We start from the raw sequence: 23,860 nt of genomic DNA on the forward strand, positions 1-23,860 counted from the left end.
TAAACCCTTCGATCGTGTTCACCGGCAGCGCGTCGTTCATTAGACCTATGCAGCGGGGTCGGGTACGGTGAGGAGGAGGAGAGCCGGCGGGGACGTGAACGAAGTTGCTCCCGGAATTTTGGAATTTGAACTGTAACTGAAAAGAGACATGCAACGCCGGGTAGAAAACAGGAGAGCGCACCGAACATATGACAACGGCTCAAGCTTCTCATTACCTTCGATTTCTGGAATGGAGGTCGCAGTTAAAGCAAGACACCATTCCACAGGGTACCTGACAAAGATATAGCAATGAAAGTTGTGCCCAGCCAAGCCTGAGAGCCGAAGACTGGTCAGTCACTTGCTCTACAAAGGAAGACACGATGAAGGGTGCGGTCAGTTATGCTCACACATTGAGTTTGGCCTTTTTTGCAAAACAATCTTTGCTAGATGTTATACTGGGCTCACCTTCATATTGATTAGGACTCTACGACAATGAAGACGAATTAAATTCAACAATCTAGCGTTGGGTGTACTCGCCGTGTAACGCCATGTAACGCTTTTATGACGAAAAATCCGTGTCCGACAGAAATGCATGGGCGAGCATATTATAGAGGGCGCACTGTGCATACTTCGATAACAGGGCGTCAAACAACGCTGATAAGGAGTTCTGCCACCATCCGCATGGTCTCTCCACTTTTGCTCACTGAGCCTGTCTGCGGGATGCGGATTCGCGGGAAAAAATATATATATTTCTGCGTTGCCTCCCTGGCCGGAGGATGGAACGCGCATGTCCACTCGTGCTTCAATGCTTTTTATTGAACTGCTTTATCCGACCCCATAGAAATTTCCACGAACTCGCATCGTCCAAACTTTTGTCCACGATTGCTGCTTGAGCAGCCGTACAGTTCAACTGCTATCGGCGGTTTCAGTTAAACTGGTCCAATACCAAGATGATCCGATGCTGCGTGGGCAGAGTTTTGCCGGGACCAGCGATATGCGCGCAACGCAAGTAACCAGTCTCCGAACTTCCGGCCGTGCTGCAACGGCGAATATTAAAGCAGTCTGCAAGCATGGCTTCAGCACTGGCGCCGGTTGCACGTCTGTATTGCAAACAAGGTGGCCACATCGCCAGGCTCGCATTAAGTGGATCGGGAGGCTAAACATGGCGATAAGACAAATCTACCCGTTATTCCGGCGCACCTCACATATCTAGTGAAGCAGCGCAACGGCACAAGGCCAAGGGAAGAAGAGGACAAACACAGCGCTGAACACAGCGCTTCTTCCCTTGGCCTTGTGCCGTTGCGCTGCTTCACTAGATATGTCAGACCAACTCGCCCATCAGTTCATGGCGCACCTCAGCTGGTCTGCCGAGCAAGACTTTCATCGTGTCCCAGAGGTGAGGAAGGGGGCAGCTATTTTGAAATGGAGGGTGGAGAGGGCGATGTTGTCTTTGTTCCGGAGTCCCTTGTGCTAAGTGCACGAGAGCGCGCTGCGCGGCGAGTCCAGGTATGGACAAAATATCATCAGCCCAGGGGAAGCGCCAAAGTACTCCAGAAACAAGATAACTTTTGAAGTTTATGGCACTCAGAAATGCTTGACTAACTGTGCATATATATGCCTCGCGCAGGCTACCAAGCTAAGCGCATGAGCAAGCAGGTAGTCATGAGCCGCGTTTACATGAATCTACAGAAATCGATTCCAGCGCCCCTTTTGAGGGAAAGCGCAAAAACGTGGAAGGAGAGAGTAGAGAACGAGGAACGCCTTTCGTTTTCAAAGACCTGCTCTTTCCCTCAAAAATGGGACTAGAGACGACTTCTGTCGCATTCATGTAACGGCGGCTACGGATGCCTACAACAACCTGCATTTTTCACTCGTTTACTGCACCCGTTTGAGACAAGGAAGAGTTTTATTTACTTGCTTGGTCCCTTTTTCACAGCGGTAAACATGCGAAAAACTGGACGGTCCGAAAGCAGCGGGCTCACCTTGATTGAATCTTCCTCCAATCTTCCAGAAAGAAGTTCCCTCAATGGCGGAAATTTCAAGAGTGTGACCGCACAAAGGTCAGCCCATCACTGCTCCAAGGCGAAGGAGAGTACTGGCGGTCGCACCACCTTGCGGAATCTCGTCACTGACCGCAGCTCACTTCGAAGCAACACGCATCGCACAGAGCGCGTTTATGGGCGCGAGATCCCAAGCAATCGATTACCAAAACGCGCCGAGCTTCGTTCCGCTTTGATAACAAAATTTGAGCGAAGGCGATGAAAAACGCTCACAGTGACTAGCACAAGTAAATACTGTCTCTCGCCCGTAGTCCTCAGAGGGATGAACACTCACAGACGCAAGGCGGGGAAGTTCGGCGCACGAAACGGAAAAGCGACGTGCAGGCGCTATGGACGCCGTCGATGTGTCCGGAGAGACCGACGGGCGGCGCGAACACCGTGGCTGCTGGGCGACCGAGTGACGCTAGGTGGGCGCACTGGCCGGCGAAGCCTATCTTCGCCGCTATCGTCTTTTTCGTCACGCGCGGCCGCGGCCGTGTCACTGGCGGGGACACGCGTCGGCGCGGTCGAAGCCGAGAAAATAATGAACAAAGTAATAAGTACGGCGGAAGGTGTGCTCAGAGGCGGCGGGCGCCGCGGTCTTTCCCCACGCCCGCTGCCGTCACGCCGTTGCGTGGGACGGACTCTGCACGGCCGCGGCATGCTGGGCGCGGAGATCGGCGAGCCTGCGCGGCGTATCGTGAACGTCCCAAGGCAAGACTAAAATAGCGACCTCGTACACTATGCCTCACTAAAATCGTGCAGCTTTGAGGAAGCTGCAGTTCTTGACAGGAGGCCGTACTTGTGAAGGAAGCTCTTTTCTTGTGCAAGCATTAACGGTTCGCGACTACAGCGGCGTATTTGGTATTCAATATATCTGGCTGTCGTGGCTCGACCGCGAAATTACGAACCTTTTTCACGACAAGACATCACAAAAGCGTCTCGTGGCTTACTGGCTAACGTCATATACAGCTTCTTCGGTACTGAACGGTTTTACGGAGCACACGGAACTCGAGGCCGCACGCCGTATTGTGGGCGCACGCCGTCTTGTCGTGGGCGCACGCCATTTCATACAGCTTGGCACACACACACACGCACGCAGCATACACCCATGCCCGCCGCCGGCCTGGGAGACACTCTTGAGTCGTGTGCACACTAGGCGACAGTAGTTTCCTTACTAGTGGGCAGTGTCAGCTTCACTCTCTCCGATCTTGGTCCGCAGACAGTGCTGTCAGGTTCATTTTTAATGCAGCGGGGGATCGCTCGGCTACGTTGCTGTTGGTGCATTCAGGAAGATTGGCGCTTTGCACTCGTCGGTCGAGGAAGTACGGATGAAAACTGGCAAAACTGCAACGGCCTCTGCTTTGCGTTCCTGAGACAAGGTTTTCGAAACCATGAGCGTCACGCAAGTGAGATCAGCGATGTAAGACTATGTAGATCAAATAAAGTAAGACCAATAAGACGTCACTCGGTCGATATGAAAAAACGATATTTCGAAATTTTCAAGTACGCAGACTTTGCGGTCAAAACGCAGAGCTAATTTATTTATTCGTAGCCAAGTCGCCGACTACACAATGGCTAAATAAAATAGCTAAAGAGATCTTTCTTCAGCAGCAAAAGCTTTTGCAAACCTTGTCCCCAATTCTTTCCTCTTCTCTCCTTTTCCATCTCTATCATTAAGGTTAAATGTTGCTGCTGTGCGTAAGCGGCAGTACTGTATGATTTTTAAGGCGAAAGCCTTTAAGCGCTCATACTCGCGGCCAGGACTCCGTCCGTCCGTTACATCTGAACTGAAAGTCGTAACTAGTCATTACTAGTCACAAGTAATGACTAGCTGGTCATTAACCAATCATGACTAGTTAGTCATTAATGGTTAGTCATGGCTAGTTAGTCATTATCCAGTCATGACTAGTTAGTCATTAATGGTTGTTCATGACTAGTTAGTCATCAATCAGTCATGAATGGTTGTTAATGAACAACTAGTCATGACTGGTTAGTCATGACTAGTTGTTCATTAACCAATCATCACTAGTTATTCATTAATGGTTAGTCATGCCTATTTAGTCATTAACAAAGTATGACTAATTAGTAATCAACTAATTAGTCCTGACTAACTAGCCATTAACCAGTCATCAACTAATTAGTTATGCCGAACTAGTCATTAACCAGGGATCAACTAATTAGTCACGACTAGTCAGTCATTAACCAATCATGAATGGTTAGTCAATAACAAATCACGAGTAGTTAGTCATGGTCATGACTAATTATTCATGAGTAGCCAATTCGGCCGCGCAGCCAAAGTTGCGTGGAAAGGCTTTCGCCTCCCGCACTTTAGACCGTCAAAGTGCACCCTGAATTTTTATTCGCTGCCTGGTTTGTGATTAGCGCGCGGCAAAAGTACAGCACCAGTTTCGTCGTGTGAGCCTTGCGCACGAATATATGAGAAATGAACGTCGTACGAAACAGCAAAAAATGTAGCAATTTCGCGCTTTCTTTTTTCGACAGCTGTTACGACACTTCCCCCGTTGTAATCGGCAGCCAAATATGCCGCAACGGAAACAGAGACGAAGAGAAGATGCTTTCAATTATAATGATGTCCTCACTATTTCGACTGGAAAACTTCATGAAGATGTCTTTTGAGACTATTTGGAATGTCTTTCTTCTTCTTGTTTTTCGTTGCTCTGTATTCCTTTTGCTCTTCGTTTGTGTGTTTCTAAATCTACGTGTAGTTCGGCTAAGGAAACGATGTTAGTTGATGATCAGTGTTTGTGTCTTATGCTTGCCTTCATCTCTGTACTGCGCTGTTTTCAACATGGCCACACTTTCAGAGAAGGTGTACGTTCTGAGCGCCTGTCACTTTCCTTCTCCGCTACGGGCGAAAATTTTATTTCTTTCAGAGAAGCAAAGGCGCATAGCTTACAGTGCGTCGTAGGATGCCGCCACAACCCATCGCAGGCGCTGCCTTCGACGGCGTTTTCTTTTTTGCCTTCAAAGCGTATCTGATCTGCAAATGTACCGGCACCGTAATGACGTAATTTCCACACATTCGACGCCTTTGAGCTCGACGAATTCCAAAACATTTTGAGTTGCTTTTTAAGCCAACGTCAACATGCGATCGGAAATAATTATGGCAGTCGCGCGTTGTGGCACCTGCGCGCACCGCTATCTCTCACGCATGCGGTGCGGCACGTGTACACACGCCCTGTACAACCGTCGCCCAGGAGGAACGAATGCCATGTTCGAGGATAGCGGAGCGCGTGCGTCACAGTCGCAAAAAGGAGCTCTTCAAGTGTTTTTCGGCCGGAAGCTAGCTCGGACGTGTATCTATGCGCAAGGATCAGCGCGTGCAGGAACTTATCAATCCGAGAACCGCGGAGGAGAGCAACGGCACGTCTGCACGCTCGTCGTTGAGATAACCGGGCGCCTGCTTCCGGCAGACTCGACAAAATGGCCACGTACGCGGATTCTTTCCGCTCCGCTGTTCTTTACGACGGTGTCAAGCATAGCGCGCGTGGCATGTTTATCGCCCACAGCCTCGAGCGCAAACACGCAGAGAAGAGGCACTGGGCAGGCAGGAAAACTCCCACCGAAAAGAATGTTTTGATTCCTTCGTTTCTTCGGTCATACCACCCCGTTGAGATCCAAGTACAAGCAAAAGTACTCCCTGCAAAAGCAGTGCTACGACTGGTAAATCGTGAGACGCCAATCGGCGACGTCACCTCCAGTGCAGGGACGTATTTTGGCGCCATGAGGATTATAATGCTACGCATTAAAACAGCGGTGCTTTCAAACTGCAACCGCAAAACCAGCTGGAAGGACGCACCGGCAAAGAGACGCAAGACAACGCTGGAGTTATAAAGGTACTTCTGTAAACGAGATTACATCGGCTAACTTGTTGATTAACGTTAACGCGAACAATTCACCGAAAATCTGTCCCTGCTGCTTTTAGACTCTGCGAGCACGGTGCTCATTCGTTAGCATGCGTTTAGCAAGAGGCGGCTCCATCGGAAGTCCGAGCAGGGCCGAAGGGGCATGCAGGCCAGTCCCTTGTGTCTCAGCCCACATATTCCTGGGTAGCAGGTTCCAAGAACGTCCTCGCTGAAGCAGGCCGGCATCGACGAGTCGACCGCAAATGAGCCAGGAGCAGCCGTATACGGCAACGCGGGATGCCGCCTGCACTCCGAAGATGCTGGGCACGGGGCTCGAAGGCCGCTACTATGCCGACGTCCTTCTCCGGTCGCTGCGTTCTCTTCTCGTTCACACTTGGCTGTTCGGCGCGCAGGATGGGCGAAACGGTTGGGGCCAGCTGCGCTTGTGGCGGGACTCAACTTCCGGAGTGTTCCTGTGCACGCTCCTGCAGGGAGCAGAGTTGCGCGAAGGTCCGCCATTTTGTTCCAAGCTCTGCGGGAAAGCCGTTTCTCGTGTGGAACGAGCTCACGAGAAGGCAGCTTAGAGGCACCTCTCCTCAGTTGGGGGCTTCGCGATACCCCCTTAGTCGGATAAGAAGGCAGGCTTCACTCAAGATGGGAGCGGCTGGCCCCCTCCGGCTCATACCTTGGGTAGGAGGCGACACGAATTGGAACATTTGACGTCAGCAGGGTCATGTGAACGCCGCTCCGCGATTAGTGTTACGAGAGGCGTGGGGAAAACAGCCGCGAAGTCTGCTCCCTACGGAAGCATATTTAAGAGCATTATCGTAAACCAACTTTCCGCTACAAAAAATAGGAAAATATTTCTACACGTATGCCCTTCATCACAAGGCTCCGTATAGAAGAATAAATATCTTGCTGAACCCCCGCGGTGGCTTAATGGCTTTTTTTTTCTGTTTTTACCGTACGAGAGACCGAGCGGCCTCCTTGGCTTCGGGAGGGTAGCAGGGTGCTTTCGAATCACTTTGCGAGATAGGCGTTGCCTTTGTCTTTTGGCTATGCATCCCAATGACATGGTTTCGATCCTGACCGCGGCGGCCGTAATTCGACGACGGCGAAATGCGCCCGCCAGGTAGTCTAAATGAATTCGGAGCCCTCTACTACGGCGTTGAACTCCACAGTTTAAAATTTGCATATTTCTTTATATGTGGTCCCTTTTTGCGTGACTGATAGGGGGGTCTTCAAAAACAAATTTACTTGAAAGGAGAAGTAAATGGCTCTGGGAAGAAAGCGCAGGAATATGCGCGGGCCAGTCGACTTCATGCGTACAGAAGAAAGTTTGAAGAAAAATTCGAAGGGCGATTACGATTCTAATTATTGCGAAATTTGAGCGCAGCTCTGTAGGTGTCTCAGGCTCTGTGCGCTCATTGTTTTGTTTTTCTGAGTCGTCGGCACGACTGGCGACGATATTACTTTGATATTAGCTTTAGTTGATGAAGACGACGATGTGGAATGCACAGCGCGCGCGAATGTGTACGTTAGGTCGATAGCAGTATTAGTAGAAAACGATGACGATGCGCAACGCACAGCGCGAGAGTGTTACTCCAAGGTAGTCGCTCGCAAAGGACAACCTTTTACGGCGTTCGCGGCGACGCGTCACCTGCGTTCGCCCCTGACACACACCTGTATATGCGAGACGGATGCCTCAGTCTCCAATGGTCTCGTCTGATGCCCGCAGTTCACACCTCACGCTACCATAAGGTTTATTCCTCCCCCCCCCCCCCCCCTCCCTTCTCCTTCCAACTAATAGAGACTCTGCAATTGTGTCACGTCTACTAACAGCTACTCGGTATTGACCTCCGGGCTTTCCCCATTTCCGGGGCTTACTGGCCTCCTGAGCTACTTTAAAAAGGATGGTTCTATTCGAGCGACGCAGTTCATTAACTTCACTCGTCGAAGAAAACAGGAGCTAATATGGCTTTCACCATGGAAAATTTCTTCATCAGGGGGCTTAAACCTGCCCACGCTCACTTCATGATTTTTGACAAAGAAGTTTCCCGCTCGGTCATTTTCTTTAGCGCTGTATTCACATGCAATAAGGGTAATATGAACACTGCCTTAGAAATGATGTGGCGAGGCCGCCCTTTTACATGTCTTCCTTTCATCATCATCATCATCAGCCTGACTACGCCCACTGCAGGACAAATGCCTCTCCCATATGTCTGCAATTAACCCTGTCCTGTTCCAGCTGGCGCTATCCTATCCCCGCAAACTTAATCTCATCTGTCCACGTAACTTTCTGCCGCCCCCTGCTACGTTTGCCTTTTCTTGGAATCCACTCCGTTACCCTTAAGGACCAGCGGTTATCTTGGCTTTGCATTACATTTCCTGCCCAAGCCCACTTCTTCCTCTTGATTTCAACTAAGATGTCTTTAACCTGCGTTTGTTCCCTCACCCACTCTGCCCGCTTCCGGTCTCTCAACGTTACACCTATCATTTTTCTTTCCATAACTCGCTGCGTTGTCCTTAATTTAAGCTGAACCCTTTCCGTTAGCCTCCGCGTTTCTGCCTCATAGGTGAATACCGGTAAGATACAGCTGCTGTATACTTTTCGCTTGAGGGATACTGGTAAACTGCCAGTCATGGTCTGAGAGAACCTGCCATACGCGCTCCACACTATTCTTATTCTTTTAGCTAATTCCCTCTCATGAACAGGATCAGCGGTCACTACCTGCCCAAAGTAGACGTATTCCCTTACCCCTTCCAGCACCTCGCCACCAATTGCGAACTGCTGTTCCCTTGCTAGGCGGTTGAACATTACTTTGGTTTTCTGCATGTTAATTTTTAGACCCATCGTTCTGCTCTGCTTGTCTAACTCCTTGATTAAGCTTTGCAGTTCATGTCCTGAGTGACTTAGCAAGGCAATGCCATCAGCGAATCGCAGATCACTTTGGTATTCTCCATTAACTCTTGTTCCCAGTGAAGGCCTCGGAACACCTCCTGTAAACAGGCGATGAATAGCATTGGCGAGATCATGTCTCCCTCCCTGCCTGACACCCTTCCTTATTGGAATTTTATTGCTGGCTTTATGAAGGACTATGATAGCTGTGCAGCAGTTATAGATATATTCCAGTATTTTCACATAAGACTCTTCTACACCCTTATTCCGCGATGCCTGCATGACTGCTCAGGTTTCCAATGAGTCAAATGCTTTCTCATAGTCCATGAGCACTATATTATAGGGGTTGGTTATATTCTGCGCATTTTTCTATCACCTGATGATAGTGTGAACATAGTCTATTGTCATTTATTTATTTATTTATTTATTTATTTATTTATTTATTTATTGCTCTTTTATCAAGAACACTTTTATCAAGGCATTACAGTGAGGGGGGAGGGGTACAAATTTTCGGGTACATCGCACACGAAGCTATGCATAAAAATAGAAAAGTATCCACATGTATAACAGGACCGCAAGAAGGCGAGGAAAATAGCTAGAAAATATGGCAACATGATATCCAGTATCCTATCCAGTATCCAGTAGTCGAGTATCCTATACGAAAGTCTGCCTGATCATTTGGTTGATTGAAGTCTAAGGTTGTCCTGACTATATTAGCGATTACCTTAGAAAAATATCTTGTAGGCAACAGACAGTAAGCTGATCCATCTATAATTTTTCATGTCCGTGACGTCTCCTTTCTTATGAATTAACATAATGCCAGCGTTTTTCCAAGCTTCTGGTACCGTCGAAATCATAAGGCATTGCGTTTAAAGGATGGCTAGTTTTTCTAGCACAATCTCCCCTCCGTCCTTCAAGATATCTGCTGTTACCTGATCCTCACCAGCTGCTTTTCCCCTTTGCATTGTTCCTAAGTCTTTCTTTACTTCCTCCTTCGTTAATGTCGGGATGTCCCATTACTGTGCTCGACTGCCTCTCTCATTAACGCTTTGATTACATTGGCTACTGTATAAATTTGAGTAGAACTCTTCGACTATTTTAACTATCTTATTCATATTGCTGACATTGCCCTCTTTGTCTCTTAGCGCAATATCGGGTTTTTACCTATGCCTAGTTTTCTCTTCACTGCTTTTAGGCTACCTCCGTTCCTTAGAGAAAACGCGGGTTCGATCCCGGCCGCGGCGGATGAATTTCTTTGGAGGAGAAATTCTAGAGGCCCGTGTACTGTGCGATGTCAGTGCACGTTAAAGAACCCCAGGTGGTCGAAATTTCCGGAGCCCTCCACTACGGCGTCTCTCATAGCCTTAGTCGCTTTGGGACGTTAAACCACATAAACCAACCATAAACCAAACCATGCTCGATTTTCTTCATGTTAAACTTTCTTGTGTCGGCTACCTTGCGCTTATTTATTAACTTCGACAGCTCTATTAGTTCTATTCTGTCTATGGAGTTAGACGTCCTCATGCTTTGGCGTTTATTAATCAGAGTTTTCTTCTCCTGAGTCAGCTTTCCGGTATCCTGTCGAACCATCCTACCACCTACTTCTACTGCGCACTCCGTAATGATAGCTGTGAGATTATCGTTTATTGTTTGAACATTACGATCATTTTCCTCAGTGAAAGCCAAATATCTGTTCTGCAGCGACATCCTGAATTCCTCTACTTTCCCCCTTACCGCTAACTCGTTAATGGGCTTCTGCTTCACTAATTTCTTCCGTTCCCTTCTCAGGTCTAAGCTGATTCGAGACCTTACCATTCTGTGGTCGCTACAACGCATCTTTCCGAGGACCTCCACATCCTGCACTATAGCAGGGTGAGCGCAGAGTATGAAGTCTATTTCATTTGGGCTCTCCCACGTCCGCTTCCTGTTCTTTAGTTTCCGGAAGAAGGTGTTCATGATCCGTACTTTATTCCTCTCTGCGAACTCTGCGAAATAGCTCCCCCTGTTACTCCTGGAGTCTCTGCTAAAGTCGCCCACCGGCTAGTCTCCCACCTGCTTCTTGCCTACCTTTGCACTGAAGTCGCCCATTAGTACAGTATTATGCGATTTTACTTTGTTCATTGCCGATTCCACGTCTGCACTGAAGCTTTCAACGATCTGGTCGTCATGGCTGGATGTAGACGCGTAGGCCTGCACCACCTTCAGCTTGTGTAACGTAGCTCAGCAGCGATCTGGTTGCGCAGTCGGCAGCCCGGAGTTCCCAGCGTGCCTTGCGCTTACGACTCATCGGCGAGCACCGCAACACATTGTACTCTTTGTCCAGCACTCACCACGGTGCGCGTGTCGCCTCTCGCAGTTATTTCATGGTGTCAGAAGCGGCGGCCGTTCCCGCACATAAGACTGTTCAGTGAGCTCGGAATTCAAGTCTGTGCATGGAAGCCCTGCCGCCACCGGCACTGCTGGAGCTCGCTGAGAATGCGACGGCAAATTACAGGAAATTCCGGCAACGCATCGAGCTATATTTTGTAGCCGCAGAAAAGGAACGTACCAGCGCTGAGAAGACAGCCATTGATGTCTTCAACACTTTTCGACTCTTGCCTGCCCAAGCGGAGGACTACGACGCGCTGGTGCGCAAGTTCGAGGAGTACTGCGCCCCACAACAGAACGAAACATTCGAGAGATACGTCTTCCGCATGCGACTCAAGCACAAAGGCGAGCCATTTGAACAATTTTTGAGAGATGCATGCAACTGAAGGGCTGTCGTGCTACATTGGCGATCTGAAAGACTGCATGATGCGCGACCAGTTAGTTTGTGGCACATAGGACAAGAAGTTACGCAACAGACTGTTGCGCGAGAAGGACTTAACACACGGTAAGGCCATTGATTTCTGTAAAGCGGCTGAGGCCGCCACGAGTCAGGCCTGAGCCTGGGAGCAGGCAGAGAGGCACAGGTGGTCGGCGCAGTGGACGACGAGCCGTCTCGGGGCAAGGCTTTGCGGGGGTGCAGCTTCTGCGGCAGCAGCCACCAGCCGAAAAAATGCCCGCCATGGGGAAAGAAGTGTGCGGTGTGCCGAAAGCCGAACCATTTCGCAGTGTGCTGCAGAGCTAAGAGAAGCGCCCAAGAAGTTGATTGCCGCACAGAAGAAGAAACGGGATGTGATTTTCAAATATTAGTCGTGGATAGCAGGCGTCGCCAGCTCAACTTAATGGATCGTTCCGGTCATAGTTGACGAAGATACGGAGCCCACGTTTGTTATCTGACCCACTCTTCCCTCTTCCAGTCCTTTAATGTTACACTTATCATTTTCCTTTCCATAGCTCACTGCGTTATCCTCAATTTCAGTTGAACTTTTTTCATTGGCCTCCATGTTTCTGGCCCATCGGTGAGCCCCGTATGATACAGCTGTTACATATTTTTCTGTTGAAAGATATTGGTGAATTGCCATTCAAGTAGATAGATATCGGGACACTAACAAAAATACATGAAGGTTTACCCAAACTATGTATCAATCACCTTTTTAGGAAAATTCTTCATACATCTCCGGGCTCTGAAACTGCCCGATTTTGTTTCCAACACTAAGGGAACTGCTGTTTCGTATTACAGTATAAACTTTCCCATATGAGCCTATCCCTCGCTATTTTAAACCGACCATTAGATAACTCCATTTCTATCGCACCTTTTTTTTTTCTTTTTATCAGGGCATTGCTTTTCTATCACTCGACTTTCGCTTAACGCACCTTCCTCTGTCACTGTCTACATTATTTGACATATACTTACTGACTGACGATCTACTTATTTTGCTACGTTTTGAATAAGCGTTAGTATACAAATACCTTCAGCCCTGGTTTCCAATGTAGTTTCGTTCGCGTTTCTCAAAACTTGTCCGAAATGATTTCTTTTCTCTGAGCCTCCCCCTCTTGAACCTACGCCCAGCCTATGATTCCTTGTAAAGCATCTGCAGTGCACCTTCCATTCTCACCTAATACTTTTCAACCAACCAAAATCCGGCGTCGGAGTTGTCGGTGTCGTTGACCGTGAGCGAAAAATCCGCGAGCAATCACCAGAGGAGCAACCTGCCACTTAGGTCATGTGACCTTGTGATGGCATCACAACCGGCCCATTGGGTTGTGTGCAAACTGTGGCAGGTGGCAGTTAAAATAATGATTGGTCGCGAGAGGTTGCTTGGGGAGAGCAACCTGTGTTACACAACGCCCACAGGTGGCAGCACTTGCCATCGCAGGGCAGTGGCGCATCATGAATAACCGCTGCACCACTGCACCAGGAGTGGCGTGATGAGCACTCCCAGGGATCTATGAATGTAAAGTACAGAATGACAAATTTAGCATATATGGGCATGAACCCATTATTTCGATGGCGCCATATTATTAAGGCTAACTTTATGTGTCACAGCCTCTAGTTTTTATCTGCGGTCCAGACTCCACTCATCGCTTTGAGTGCAGATCTGCATGTAAAAACATAAGTTTGGGACCATTATCCGTTTCCACAAACCCTGTTCTATGTTATGGTGGTCTGTGTGCCATAATATTGCTATGTTTCCTTTTTTTATTTCGAAAGCAATACTACGCTAGGTCTAATCGCTCATCGCGTGGTCCGTGGACCCCCCTGCTCCTCGAGGAGACGCCGCGGCGCCTAACAGATGGTGTGACGTCAGCCTCTCCGTTGCTATGGTGACGCGTGACGTCAGCTTGCTCTCTCCACCGCAGCCAGGAGGAGCCGGTCGTGCCGCGCTCCTCGAGAAGTCTCGCTATGGAAGTCACCGACGAAGAGTCTATATCTGAATTCAGTTGCTCTACTGCTTCTATTGCTTTCGCAACAAACCAGGTTTAACCAGAGCTAAACCACACCATTTTTTTTTCTCCTGTCCAGAAAAGCGTCTAGTAAAACCAATATCCTGTACATATACTCACCGCGATCTCCCTTTCTTTGCCTCATGGGGCTGATTGCTCTAAAATGAGGAAATTCCGTGGCACGCCTTTTCCTGATCTTATTGTGGTGGGCACGATGAGCTCTTTTTCGTTATCAAAGCGAAAAAGGGAAGTGGCTGCTTTTGTGCACGAAGATAACAATATCGCCCAGACTGACCACGCACAGCGCAGATGCATGGGTCACACAGTCAGATTATCTGTTCGCTCGAGGCTTTTGCCGAAGCCTCTGCAGGTGCGGTGTTTTTCCTATTCATTAAACATTAAGATTTAACCAGTTTTGCGGCGCTGTTTGTAAAATCACAGGGAGGTGCCTTAAAGAGAGTGCATAATCATGTTTGCCTGCTTTTTTAATTGGTTTATTATGCAACTGTGTAAGCTTCACTAAAGCGAGCAAAACTTCCTCCTATAGCTTTTTCCTGTTATACTGCCACTTTAATATGGAAAAATTTTCCACGAACAACCTCTCCTCGTGAGCTACTTGCGGATACTATTTTGTCAGTGTCATGCTATCTGTGCCGTAAAATTGTATTTAGAGAAATGCGCGAGGTTTCAGCGGAAATGACATTGGTTGATATAACAGCCAGTGCTAGATGCCCCTTTGCCCAAATGCTGACCGCACGCAGCCCGACTTCGATGAAGGAATTGTCCACATATACTTACAGCACAATTCGCTCACTCTCAAATATCGCCCCTTTAATTATTCATGGCAAACACATCACATCATATGCAATGATTTTTGTATAATTGTGCTAGAATATGGGCTGGTTTTTAATCAATGCAATATTTTATCTGAATAACAGCAATAATTCTCTGCCGATGGTAGGTGCATTTAATTTTTTTCTTGTCTTTAGCAAAAGAAACAGCGGCCACATTTGTTTCCTTCACGAGAATTTCGGCATTCTCTGCAAGGCGCATGCTTTCGGCTGCTAAATCCAAGCTCGCAGCTTCAAATTCCGACTGTATATATATTAAATTTCAGTTAGGCTCACCTTTCAATCCTGAAATTCTGCGCATTGTTTTAGTCATCTCGAGGTTATTCTGCACATGAGGTCCCCTTTGAGCCGTCAACTATGGGACCTCCTTCTGCATACAAAACTGTAGTCACAAACTAAATGACTAATAAAATTCTGATCCTGATTGTGACGTAATTGTAATATATGAGACAAAATATATCTGAATTGTTGAGAAGTTTGTTACAGATTGTTTACAAGAAGGGAACAAGAAAAAGATCATTTGATGTCCCGCACCAAGCCAGGGGGTAACAGTGCATTCGTCTTGCTGGAAAAAATACCACCACCTCCCCCCACACAGAAAAAAAAAAGAGGAAAAAAACCCGAACTATCAAACTTTTTGTTCAATAGCCGGATTTATATACCTGAACTGCAGTTCAAAAAACAGCACCTGATTTTCATTCTCCAAATTACGAAACCCCGAAACCCTTGCGCATCCGCACCGATGCCAATCCACAGCTGCACACTTTGTAGTGCAAGTTCCGTCTAACATCTGGCCGGCCCGCCACTTCCAAGCGCCTCGACGCGCCGCTGCGTGTACGGGGCGTGCGTTCGTGCGCGCCAACTTATCGCCTCCAGCTGGATGCCGGAAGCATAAAGTGCCGGGGCGCGATGCCCGGTATAGACCACTTGAGAGACCGACCCGGTCAGACATAATTTTAGACCGACGTCCCAGGGAAGTTTTACTCACGCGCGCGTAGCGCGAGATTTATTTTCTGGAAAGCACACCTCCCATTTTACGCAGCCGAATCTGGCGAGCTCTGCCAAACTGTTGCTTCGTGTCCAACAAATATTTAGATAGGTGGCAGACGCGAGATGTATGAAACTGAAACGTCTGGCCAGGCTATCAGCCGTGCTGCCGCAAGCAGCTCGCGTGAACCAAGTCCACGCCTCAGCCAAGGCAGAAGGTTGCATCTCCCATATGGCGCAGGCCAGATATAGTGATGCAAAACTATCGGGAAATTGACTATTGAGAGCATCGATAGTTGATAGTGTAAAAAAAGCTATCGATATTAGAATCGATTGTATTACTATCAATAGTATTACTAACGATAATACCGCTGTCGATAGCAAGACTGCCAAGATAGTGAGACTGCCGATAGTAAGACTATAAATAGTAACACTATTGTTAGGCAAAGAGACTCCAGTTATGAGTGATGTCGTAGTGGAGGTCTCCCGGATAAATTTCGACCAGCCGTGGTTCTTTAACGTACACTGGGACAGCTCGGAATATTAAGTGGAACTGCACCAAATGGAAGAACAAACAGCGTTTATGGAGTTTTTATACACTGTTATAAATATTTAGCCATTGCGTCCTTGCATGACAACGTCAAGTATACGCATTAACCTGGCGGAATTCATGGCGAACTCATGTAAAACGACTATGTAAAACGAGAGCGTTTGCTGTCGCTTTCTGACGGCAGGCGAGCTTCGGTGCTGGAGTGATTCAGCTTTAGGCGCCATGTTTAGGCGCTACAGCAAGTGGTTACATATGGCAATATGCACCGCTATTTCGAGTGGTAAAGCGTAAGAGCCTGTGACCGTTAGGTTCCTGTTTCAGGTTACCGCGCAGTTTTCCACTTTGAGCGCGGACCACATAACAATACCATTGAATAAGCACCCTACCAACACTAATTAACGATTGAAAGCACGAACTGTTGAGCGAGTTGGTTTTGCACGACGGATGTGAAGCAGCGCAACGGCAGTGTTACCGTAGTTACGGCACACGACCTAAGAAGAGAGCAGAGGGAAAAGTAGAAACGGATACAACGCAGCTCTTAACTAACTACTGGCACTTATTTGGCGGGGTGCGCATATAGATAAAGGTCAGGCAACCAAAAAAAGTGAATGACAATCACCGCAATGAGCACACTCAAGCACCAGGAGCCCCGCAAGTCAACGATGACTAAGTCATACAGCTCAAGAAACGAAATTCTTTTCCTGATAAAGATGTGGACATTCCGTACATTCATATAGTTACGAATAATTTGAAAAAAAAAAAGTTGGAAAAAGAGTCGGAGTGGACGTTGTTTTTTCGGTTCCGGAGAAGCTAGCAAGTTTGTGTATGCGCGTCAGCAACCCTGGGGAAACAATCCACGAGTTCACGAAAAAAGATGAACAGTATTGTGAAGTGTCAAAAAACCTTGTGCGCTCGATTCCTCTGTAATGTAGCAGTTTTTATATTGTCCAGACGGGGAATTCGTGCCTAAATGATAGGCTCATATGCGGCACCGCAACAATGTTGACAATGCAGATCCCCGTAACCTTAGTACCCATTTTCGTATCTGCAAGTGCATCCTGCAGTTCGAAAAGTGCCGAGCTGTTGCTAGAGTCAAAGATCAGCTAAGTCGAGAAATAATTGAGGCCACAAAGATCAATAAGCAGGGTGATTGCTGCGTAAGTGCTCTGCCGATATCTTTATCGGGAAAAGAATTTCGTTTCTTGAACTGTATGACTTAATCGTTGTTGTCTTGCGGGGTTCCTGGTGATTGAGTGTGCTCATTGTGGTGATTGCCATTAATCTTTTTTTTTTGTTTCCTGACCTATATTTATATGCGCACATCGCCAAATAAATGCCAGCTGTTGGTGCAGAGCAGTGTTTTGTCCGTTTCTATTCTTCCCTCTGCTCTCTTCTTAGGCCGTGTGCCGTCACGTCCATCAGATTAACGACTGTCAGCACCTAACCTAAGGTGTTTGGTGGTCGTACAAACGCAATGTATACAGCAGAACAAAGCGCTGACGAACGGATGTGTGGCATTTTGTGCGATTGACCGGGCGTTGACGCTGTAGCATGCATATAAATATGTTCTGTAGGTTCATGCTTCTGGTCTCCGCCATCATGAACACTGATTCGCAGTGTTAGTGAGGAAAGACCGCTCAACTAACTGTGATTCTCTTCGTCTCGTGCAGAAGAACCGAAAACTGAGCGAGTTGATGCATATTGAAGTAAAAAAATAGCGCAGCGACGACGGACAAGACAAGAAAGAAGGCTCGGCTGCTGACCCGAAAGACGCGGGTTCGATCCCGGCCGCGACGGTTGAATTTCTTTGGAGGAGAAATTCCAGAGGCCCGTGCACTGTGCGATGTCAGTCAGTGCACGTTAAAGAATCCCAGGTGGTCGAAATTCCCGGAGCCCTCCACTACGGCGTCTCTCATAGCCTTAGTCGCTTTGGGACGTTAAACCCCATAAACCATAAACCAGAAGAAAGAAGGACAAGCGCTGACTAACAACTGAGGTTTATCGGAAAAAACACAGGTAATAATACTCTCCAAAAAACAACCAGGACGCATGCTTCTCCGCAAGCACTTCTAATCACGGGAATCAAGGTACTTAATCTCACAGTCATGAAGAGGCACCGAGGCAGTGCTTACACACGTGTCACCATTCACGTAGATGTGATATGCCTCACGAAGTTCCATTGTTAATTTATCCCTATGCCTACAAACAACTTTCGTCTCATGGAAAAGAGGTATGCACATTTCCTTATCGGGGGAACCCGGGATATTATTCAGGGGGCAATCGCTGTTATCTAAAGCAAGGTTGGACGATGGGGAACCTTTTAACGTGTATTAGGGTGACGTAGACGTGTGTTCACACAATTTCCGGTTTGGCCGATGTATTTCTTGCCGCAAGAAAACTCACTGTCATAGACTACCCTTTCAGCACATGGCGTGAACTTATTTTGGTGTTTTATCTTGCAGGTTCTACTACCGGTTGTTTTCTTTTCTTTTTTTTTCGGGGCTGAGAACAGCACCTGAATACCATATCTGGCGCCTACACTCTGTAATCTATGGATAAAATATTGTCCCATCGTACAACCTTGCGTTACATAACAGAGATTGCCCCCTGAATAATATCCTGGAAGAAAATGTGCATACCTCTTTTCCGTGTCATGAAATTAACAAGGGAACTGTGTGCGGCGTATCACATCCACATGAATGGCGACAGGTGTGTAAGCACTGCCTCGGTGCTTCTTCATGACTGTGAGATTAAGTATATTGATTCCCATGATTAGAAGTGCTTGTGGAGAAGCATGCGTCCTTGTTGTTTTTTGGAGAGTATTAGCACCTAGGTTTTTTTTCCAATAATCCTCAGTTGTTAGTCAGCGCATGTCGTTCTTTATTCTGTCCTGTCTGTCGTCGCTGCACTGTTTTTAACTTCTTCGTCTCGTGAAATGCAGCACCCGTTTGTCTGTGCTTGAATTGCTCGTTTCATTTGGTGCTTAGTAAAAATTTGCTCCTATCACCTTCTAATCGGGTAAAACGTTTCACATGTGCGTTCTTCCACGGAAATCTCCGTTGCGAAGGACTCGTCCTGCCGTAGCAGCAGTTTTCTTGTGCTTAGATCATTGCTAAGAAACCACACCCGCGCTTTGCTACGAATTCGAACCGTCCTCCGGTAGAAGCTGCTCTGCATTCGGCGGCTGCAAATATACGTATAATGCTGCGATCGGTTTCACGATGTCGCTTGTGAGTCCGGATCAAGATTGCCCGCGAATCAAAGTAACCACGGCACCGACCAATCGTGAGCCGCGGTACACTCGGAAAAGTTCTTCGAACCCGGCCCGACATTCCTGAGCAAACAAAGCGGTGCAGTAAAGAGAAGCTCACGAGGCACAGAAAGAGAGAAAAGAGGAAGCAGCGAAAAAAGAGAAAGCGGTCACCTCTCGTGCGTTTTCGTCGTCTTGTCTGTGCTGCTCCTCCTCTTCCATTTTCACATCCGGTGTGGTCCCGACTCGTGCGGAAGTTCAGGCCAGAGCAAATCAAACGTCGGGCACAGAGACGGCTCAAGTGCTCGGGCGTCGACGAAGTGCGGAGAGCGTCGACATGTGCGATCGGTGAGTACGGCAATGATGGCTATGTGGCACGACTCGACTTCTTTGCAGAGCAAAACACCAGAATGGAAACGCTACGTGAAGAATGACGACAACAGTTCTCGCAGTCACTCTATGCGAGAGGACTAGAAGAAAAAAAAAAACGCGGACAGCGTGCACACCACCAGTTGTTCTCTTATATTCTTCTTCGCTACTTCAGCTCAGGCAGCATCCTCGTGTTCTCGTTCGTGGTCGGAGGTAAGCGAGGGCGATCCCGCGTCGCGGGATCCATCGACCCCCGCCTCTTCAAGTCCACCTGACACACTGCGCGACAAGTTGCAAGAGCGCGCACTTCTGCCTGCGCCGATCGCGGAGACTGGTGTCCGGATTGAGCGCTCGGGGCTGTTGCAAGGCGCTCGGAGGCGCGCGTCAGTCGGACGACGCCCCTCCCCAGAGCGTCGCCGACGCTGCAGCCGTCCCGTTCTGGGATGGAACCCCCTCCCGGGCGTGCGCAGTAGCGCCCACGGTGACGCTGGCAGTCTCCCGCTCCCCCTCTACTCGGACGGCAGCAGCCGCGCCGAGAGCAGAGCGATGGATGCGAGACCCTTTGACGACGTCTGGCGTGGATGGCGGACTCTCTCTCCACTACTTTCTTCTGGAGAGCAGAGCGCGCGCTTGCAGTGGACGGTCAATGTTTTGCGGTGGCCCGGAGTGCGATCGCGCTCTTCACGGAAGGAGGAGGGCTTAATTCTGTGCTCAAAATTCTGAACATAACGACAGCACACCGTGGGAGGCTTGCACCGTCGATCGGCGTGACGCCACTCCGAGGAGCGGAAGGCACCACAGCATCAGCGACGCAAGGCAGAACCGAGAGGAAGAGAGGGGCGGCTTTCTTTATGTCTACACCGACGTTGGCGTTTTTTGCAGCCGACCGCTCTCTCGTCGCATCGTGGGACGCTGAGCACGGCAGCGTGCCGTCATAGCGGTCGTTCTCCTCTGCTCCTGACGATGGAGAGGCGCGGATCGTTGAGGGTGCGGGAGGAGGGTGCCGCCGTTCAATCCATTAGGGACGCCCCTGCGTCGTCGTCTCGGCGACGCCGCGCCGGCCGTCGCGCCGCGCTCAGATCCGGTTACCCACTGGGCCGCAGCAGCTAACGGCGAAGAGTTGCTGGCCATTCGGTCCGCTGTCGTTCGCGAAATGCATGGACTGAGCGAGCTAGGAACACAGCGCTCGTGAGCTTTTGTGTGTGAATTGACTTTCCTTTTCTTCTGCGCCCTTGCAATGGGCTTCACTGCATTATGTTTTATGGTGACAGTGGGGCAGCCGTCTCGTACTCATTTTATCTACGCACTTGATTGCGAGAAAGCTTGCGCAAGCGAGCCGCTCGTTGGGTCTGAAGTGTGTCAACCAGTGTCCGGCCGCGCGCAGCCGCGAATACAAAGTGCGTGATTCAAATCACTCTGACGTAAAGACGTGATGGATCCGCTTCTTAGCAAACGTAATTAGGGGGCTCTTAATAACGCCCTTGTCCTTTCCTCATCTTTAAAGTCAAAACAAAACACTAAGCAATTTTGTGCTGGGTGTGGTGCTCGGGGCAAGCGCTTAAAAATTAATAGGAGCAAATCTGAATGTGAGGCTTTAATTGGACAAATCTGTGAATGAAATAATTTGTTGTACGTACACCATAGCTGCGATTAATGCGGAACAACGAAGTCAAATGTTGTGGTCTTGTGCAACAGGAGGCGATGTAGAAATAAAAGCTGTCAACCCGTTGCTTTCGTCGCAAGCGCTCTGCACACAACTACAAGACGGGATCCGCGCCGTGGTGGCTCAGTGGTCACGGAGTTCGCCCGCTCAGCGTGCCCGTGTATTGCAATGTCAGTGTGCGTTAAGGATCCTTAGGTGACTGAAATTAGCTCTCCATTAAAGTTTCTCCGAACAGTTAAAATATACACACCGCACAAATATTTGTTTCTCAGCGAAGGGAAAGACGGGTTGAAACAGTGTATTAGAGGAAAAATATGAAATATTTCCTTCGGTTTCAGCCAAATCGAAGTACATGAACAAGAGTTGCTCAACACCAGCTGTGCTAATTGTGGTCACAATACCCTCAGCACAATTGGTTTATAGATATATATAGCGACCCAATCAACTCGACCCATGCTGCTTCAAGAGAGCAGGTCTAGCTCGTGCAACGAAACTAGAGCAGAAATATTGGCAGTCGCCGTTTATTGTAGATCTCTCAAGAAATAAAATAAAATAAAAAATGTGAGAGGAAGCCCGCACCCAACCAGAGGTTATCGCAGGCGAACCAACTGGAAATAAAATAAAAGGGGCCAACGCCCAAAAGAAAATTTAAGAAAAACCAATTACAAGAGAAAAAAAAAAGCACCTCTGATGGCCGGGCAAAAGTGATTTTTAGGGCAAGACGGTCCTGAAGGGTTAAGAATTAAGAAGGACGAAATGAAAATGAAACATGGATGGGTCCAGCGTGCCCAGATTCTTCAAACAGGCTCGCAGGCGGCCAGGAGGAGGGAAGGTGCGGGGATCTGTAGGAAGGAAGAAGAGACAAGAAAAGAAAGCAAGGAGAAAAGAAAAAAAAAAAACAGGAGATAATGGGCTTAAGAAAGCAGAAGGGGTGCATAAAAAGGGGACATAGAAAAGTAAAGATAAATGACAAAAAGGCAGGTAAAGAAGCAAAGAAAAAGAACAAGCGAAATTAAAAATAACCAAACAAAGATGAGCAAACAGGCTTGCGCTCTATCTTATGTCTTCAGATGTGATTAGCTCCATTTATTGATAACTGCGAAACCACTGGAGCTTCGCGCAAAATTTCAGTTAGGTTGCATAGCGACAAAACGGAACTTAAAACGTGCTGAAAAGACAGCGTATCATGCTGTACGTTTTGTCCGCGTTGTGAAGAAAGCACACAAAACAACAACCTTTGAGGAGAGGGCGAAAGAGGGGGAGAAAGGCCTAATGCATTCGTGGGTGCTTGGAACACCTGCATGCCGCATGCTCCCCAACGGCCCGTACGGGAGCGTGAATCGGCTCCGCGCGCAGTGTTAAATACCCCTTGTGGCGATTATTTCGGATTTCGCTGTTCATTTTCAGAGCGCGAAAAAATAATCACTATTTGTGGTTTCTCTTTACATCTAATTTAAGTATTTCGGGTACCCCCTCCTATATAAAGGGCCGGAATAGGTTTATTGATTTACAGGGGTTTAACGTCCCAAAGCAACTCAGGCTATGAGGGACGCCGTAGTGAAGGGCTCCGGAAATTTCCACCACCTGGGGTTCTTTAACGTGCACTGACATCGCACAGTACACGGGCCTCTAGAATTTCGCCTTCATCGAAATTCAACCGCCGCGGCCGGGATCGAACCCGCGTCTTTCGGGTCAGCAGCCGAGCGCCGTAACCACTGAGCCACGTCGGCGGGGCGAAAGGTCCGGAATATAATTTTACTAATTCAACTAGCGTGAATAAATAGTAAGCCATGGGCTCATGTCACTTGGGACCGCTACGTCTTCGTCATCATCAGCAACCGGAATACGTCACTGCTGTTCTCCAACCTGTTTCCAACTGCTCCTACCGTGCGCCGCCCATCATCCCATCCCAGCACGTTTCCCAATCTTGTCTCCCTACCTGACCCTCTCCAGCCCCCTGCTACGTTTACTTTTTTTTTTTTTTGGAATCCAATATGTCACTACCTGTGACAGGCGCCATACAGCTGGTTGCTTGTTCTTCGAATTACGAGACCGGTAATCAGTAACAGCTTGCCCTGAATACCTCTCCAAGTCGGCCAACCCATGTGTTACTCACATTGCCAGAATATATGTGACCAATACCGCAGGTTGAACAGTTTTCAGCAGAGCCTGTTCTTCATAATCAAGCCTGCTTTCTCAAGTCTGCAGTACTGCCATCAACCGGCGACCAAGAACTGCAGACGCTGTATGCGAATTCAACAGCTCTCTTTTCGAATTTATCGCTAGATCATTTTGTTTTCTTTACAACCGATAAGCCGGTTAATGCAGAAAAGTTAACGCTCGTGCAGTGCTAATCGCAGACCACTACTTGTCCTCTTATAATGAAGAGCGACCGGCAAGAGCGCGAAACTCGTGAATCAAGCCACCTGCAAAAGTTAACACTGATATTCGCATCCTGAGCAGAAAGGAACACAACGACAACTTACATTTTGAATTTGTACCTTGTGGCTGTCCTGTTACCGTGCCGTTTATTCCCTAACGGCAACCTAGTCTTACGGCAGGCTATTTATTCAGGCCGTGTATAGTAAGTACACT

The 23,860-nt window shown here is 48.3% G+C and overlaps 1 protein-coding gene across 4 annotated transcripts in view; it reads right to left on the reverse strand.

The window, feature by feature from the left end:
* Positions 1–20,147, reverse strand: part of LOC149339868 (fibroblast growth factor 1-like) — a 58,834-nt gene extending 38,687 nt beyond the window's left edge. Inside the window, exon 1 of one of the 4 annotated variants that reach the window (XM_089548520.1) lies at positions 19,408–20,147. In XM_089548520.1, coding sequence (XP_089404646.1) covers positions 19,408–19,455 — 48 coding nt within the window. In that variant the 5' untranslated portion in view covers positions 19,456–20,147. The remainder of the gene's footprint in view (positions 1–19,407) is intronic. The other 3 variants (XM_089548519.1, XM_089548522.1, XM_089548521.1) reach the window with 3 other exon arrangements.
* Positions 20,148–23,860: the final 3,713 nt, after the last annotated feature.

This window comes from Amblyomma mixtum, chromosome 6 (genome assembly GCF_055824585.1).
Source record: "Amblyomma mixtum isolate Tamu chromosome 6, ASM5582458v1, whole genome shotgun sequence".
NCBI classification, from domain to species: Eukaryota; Metazoa; Arthropoda; class Arachnida; order Ixodida; family Ixodidae; genus Amblyomma; species Amblyomma mixtum.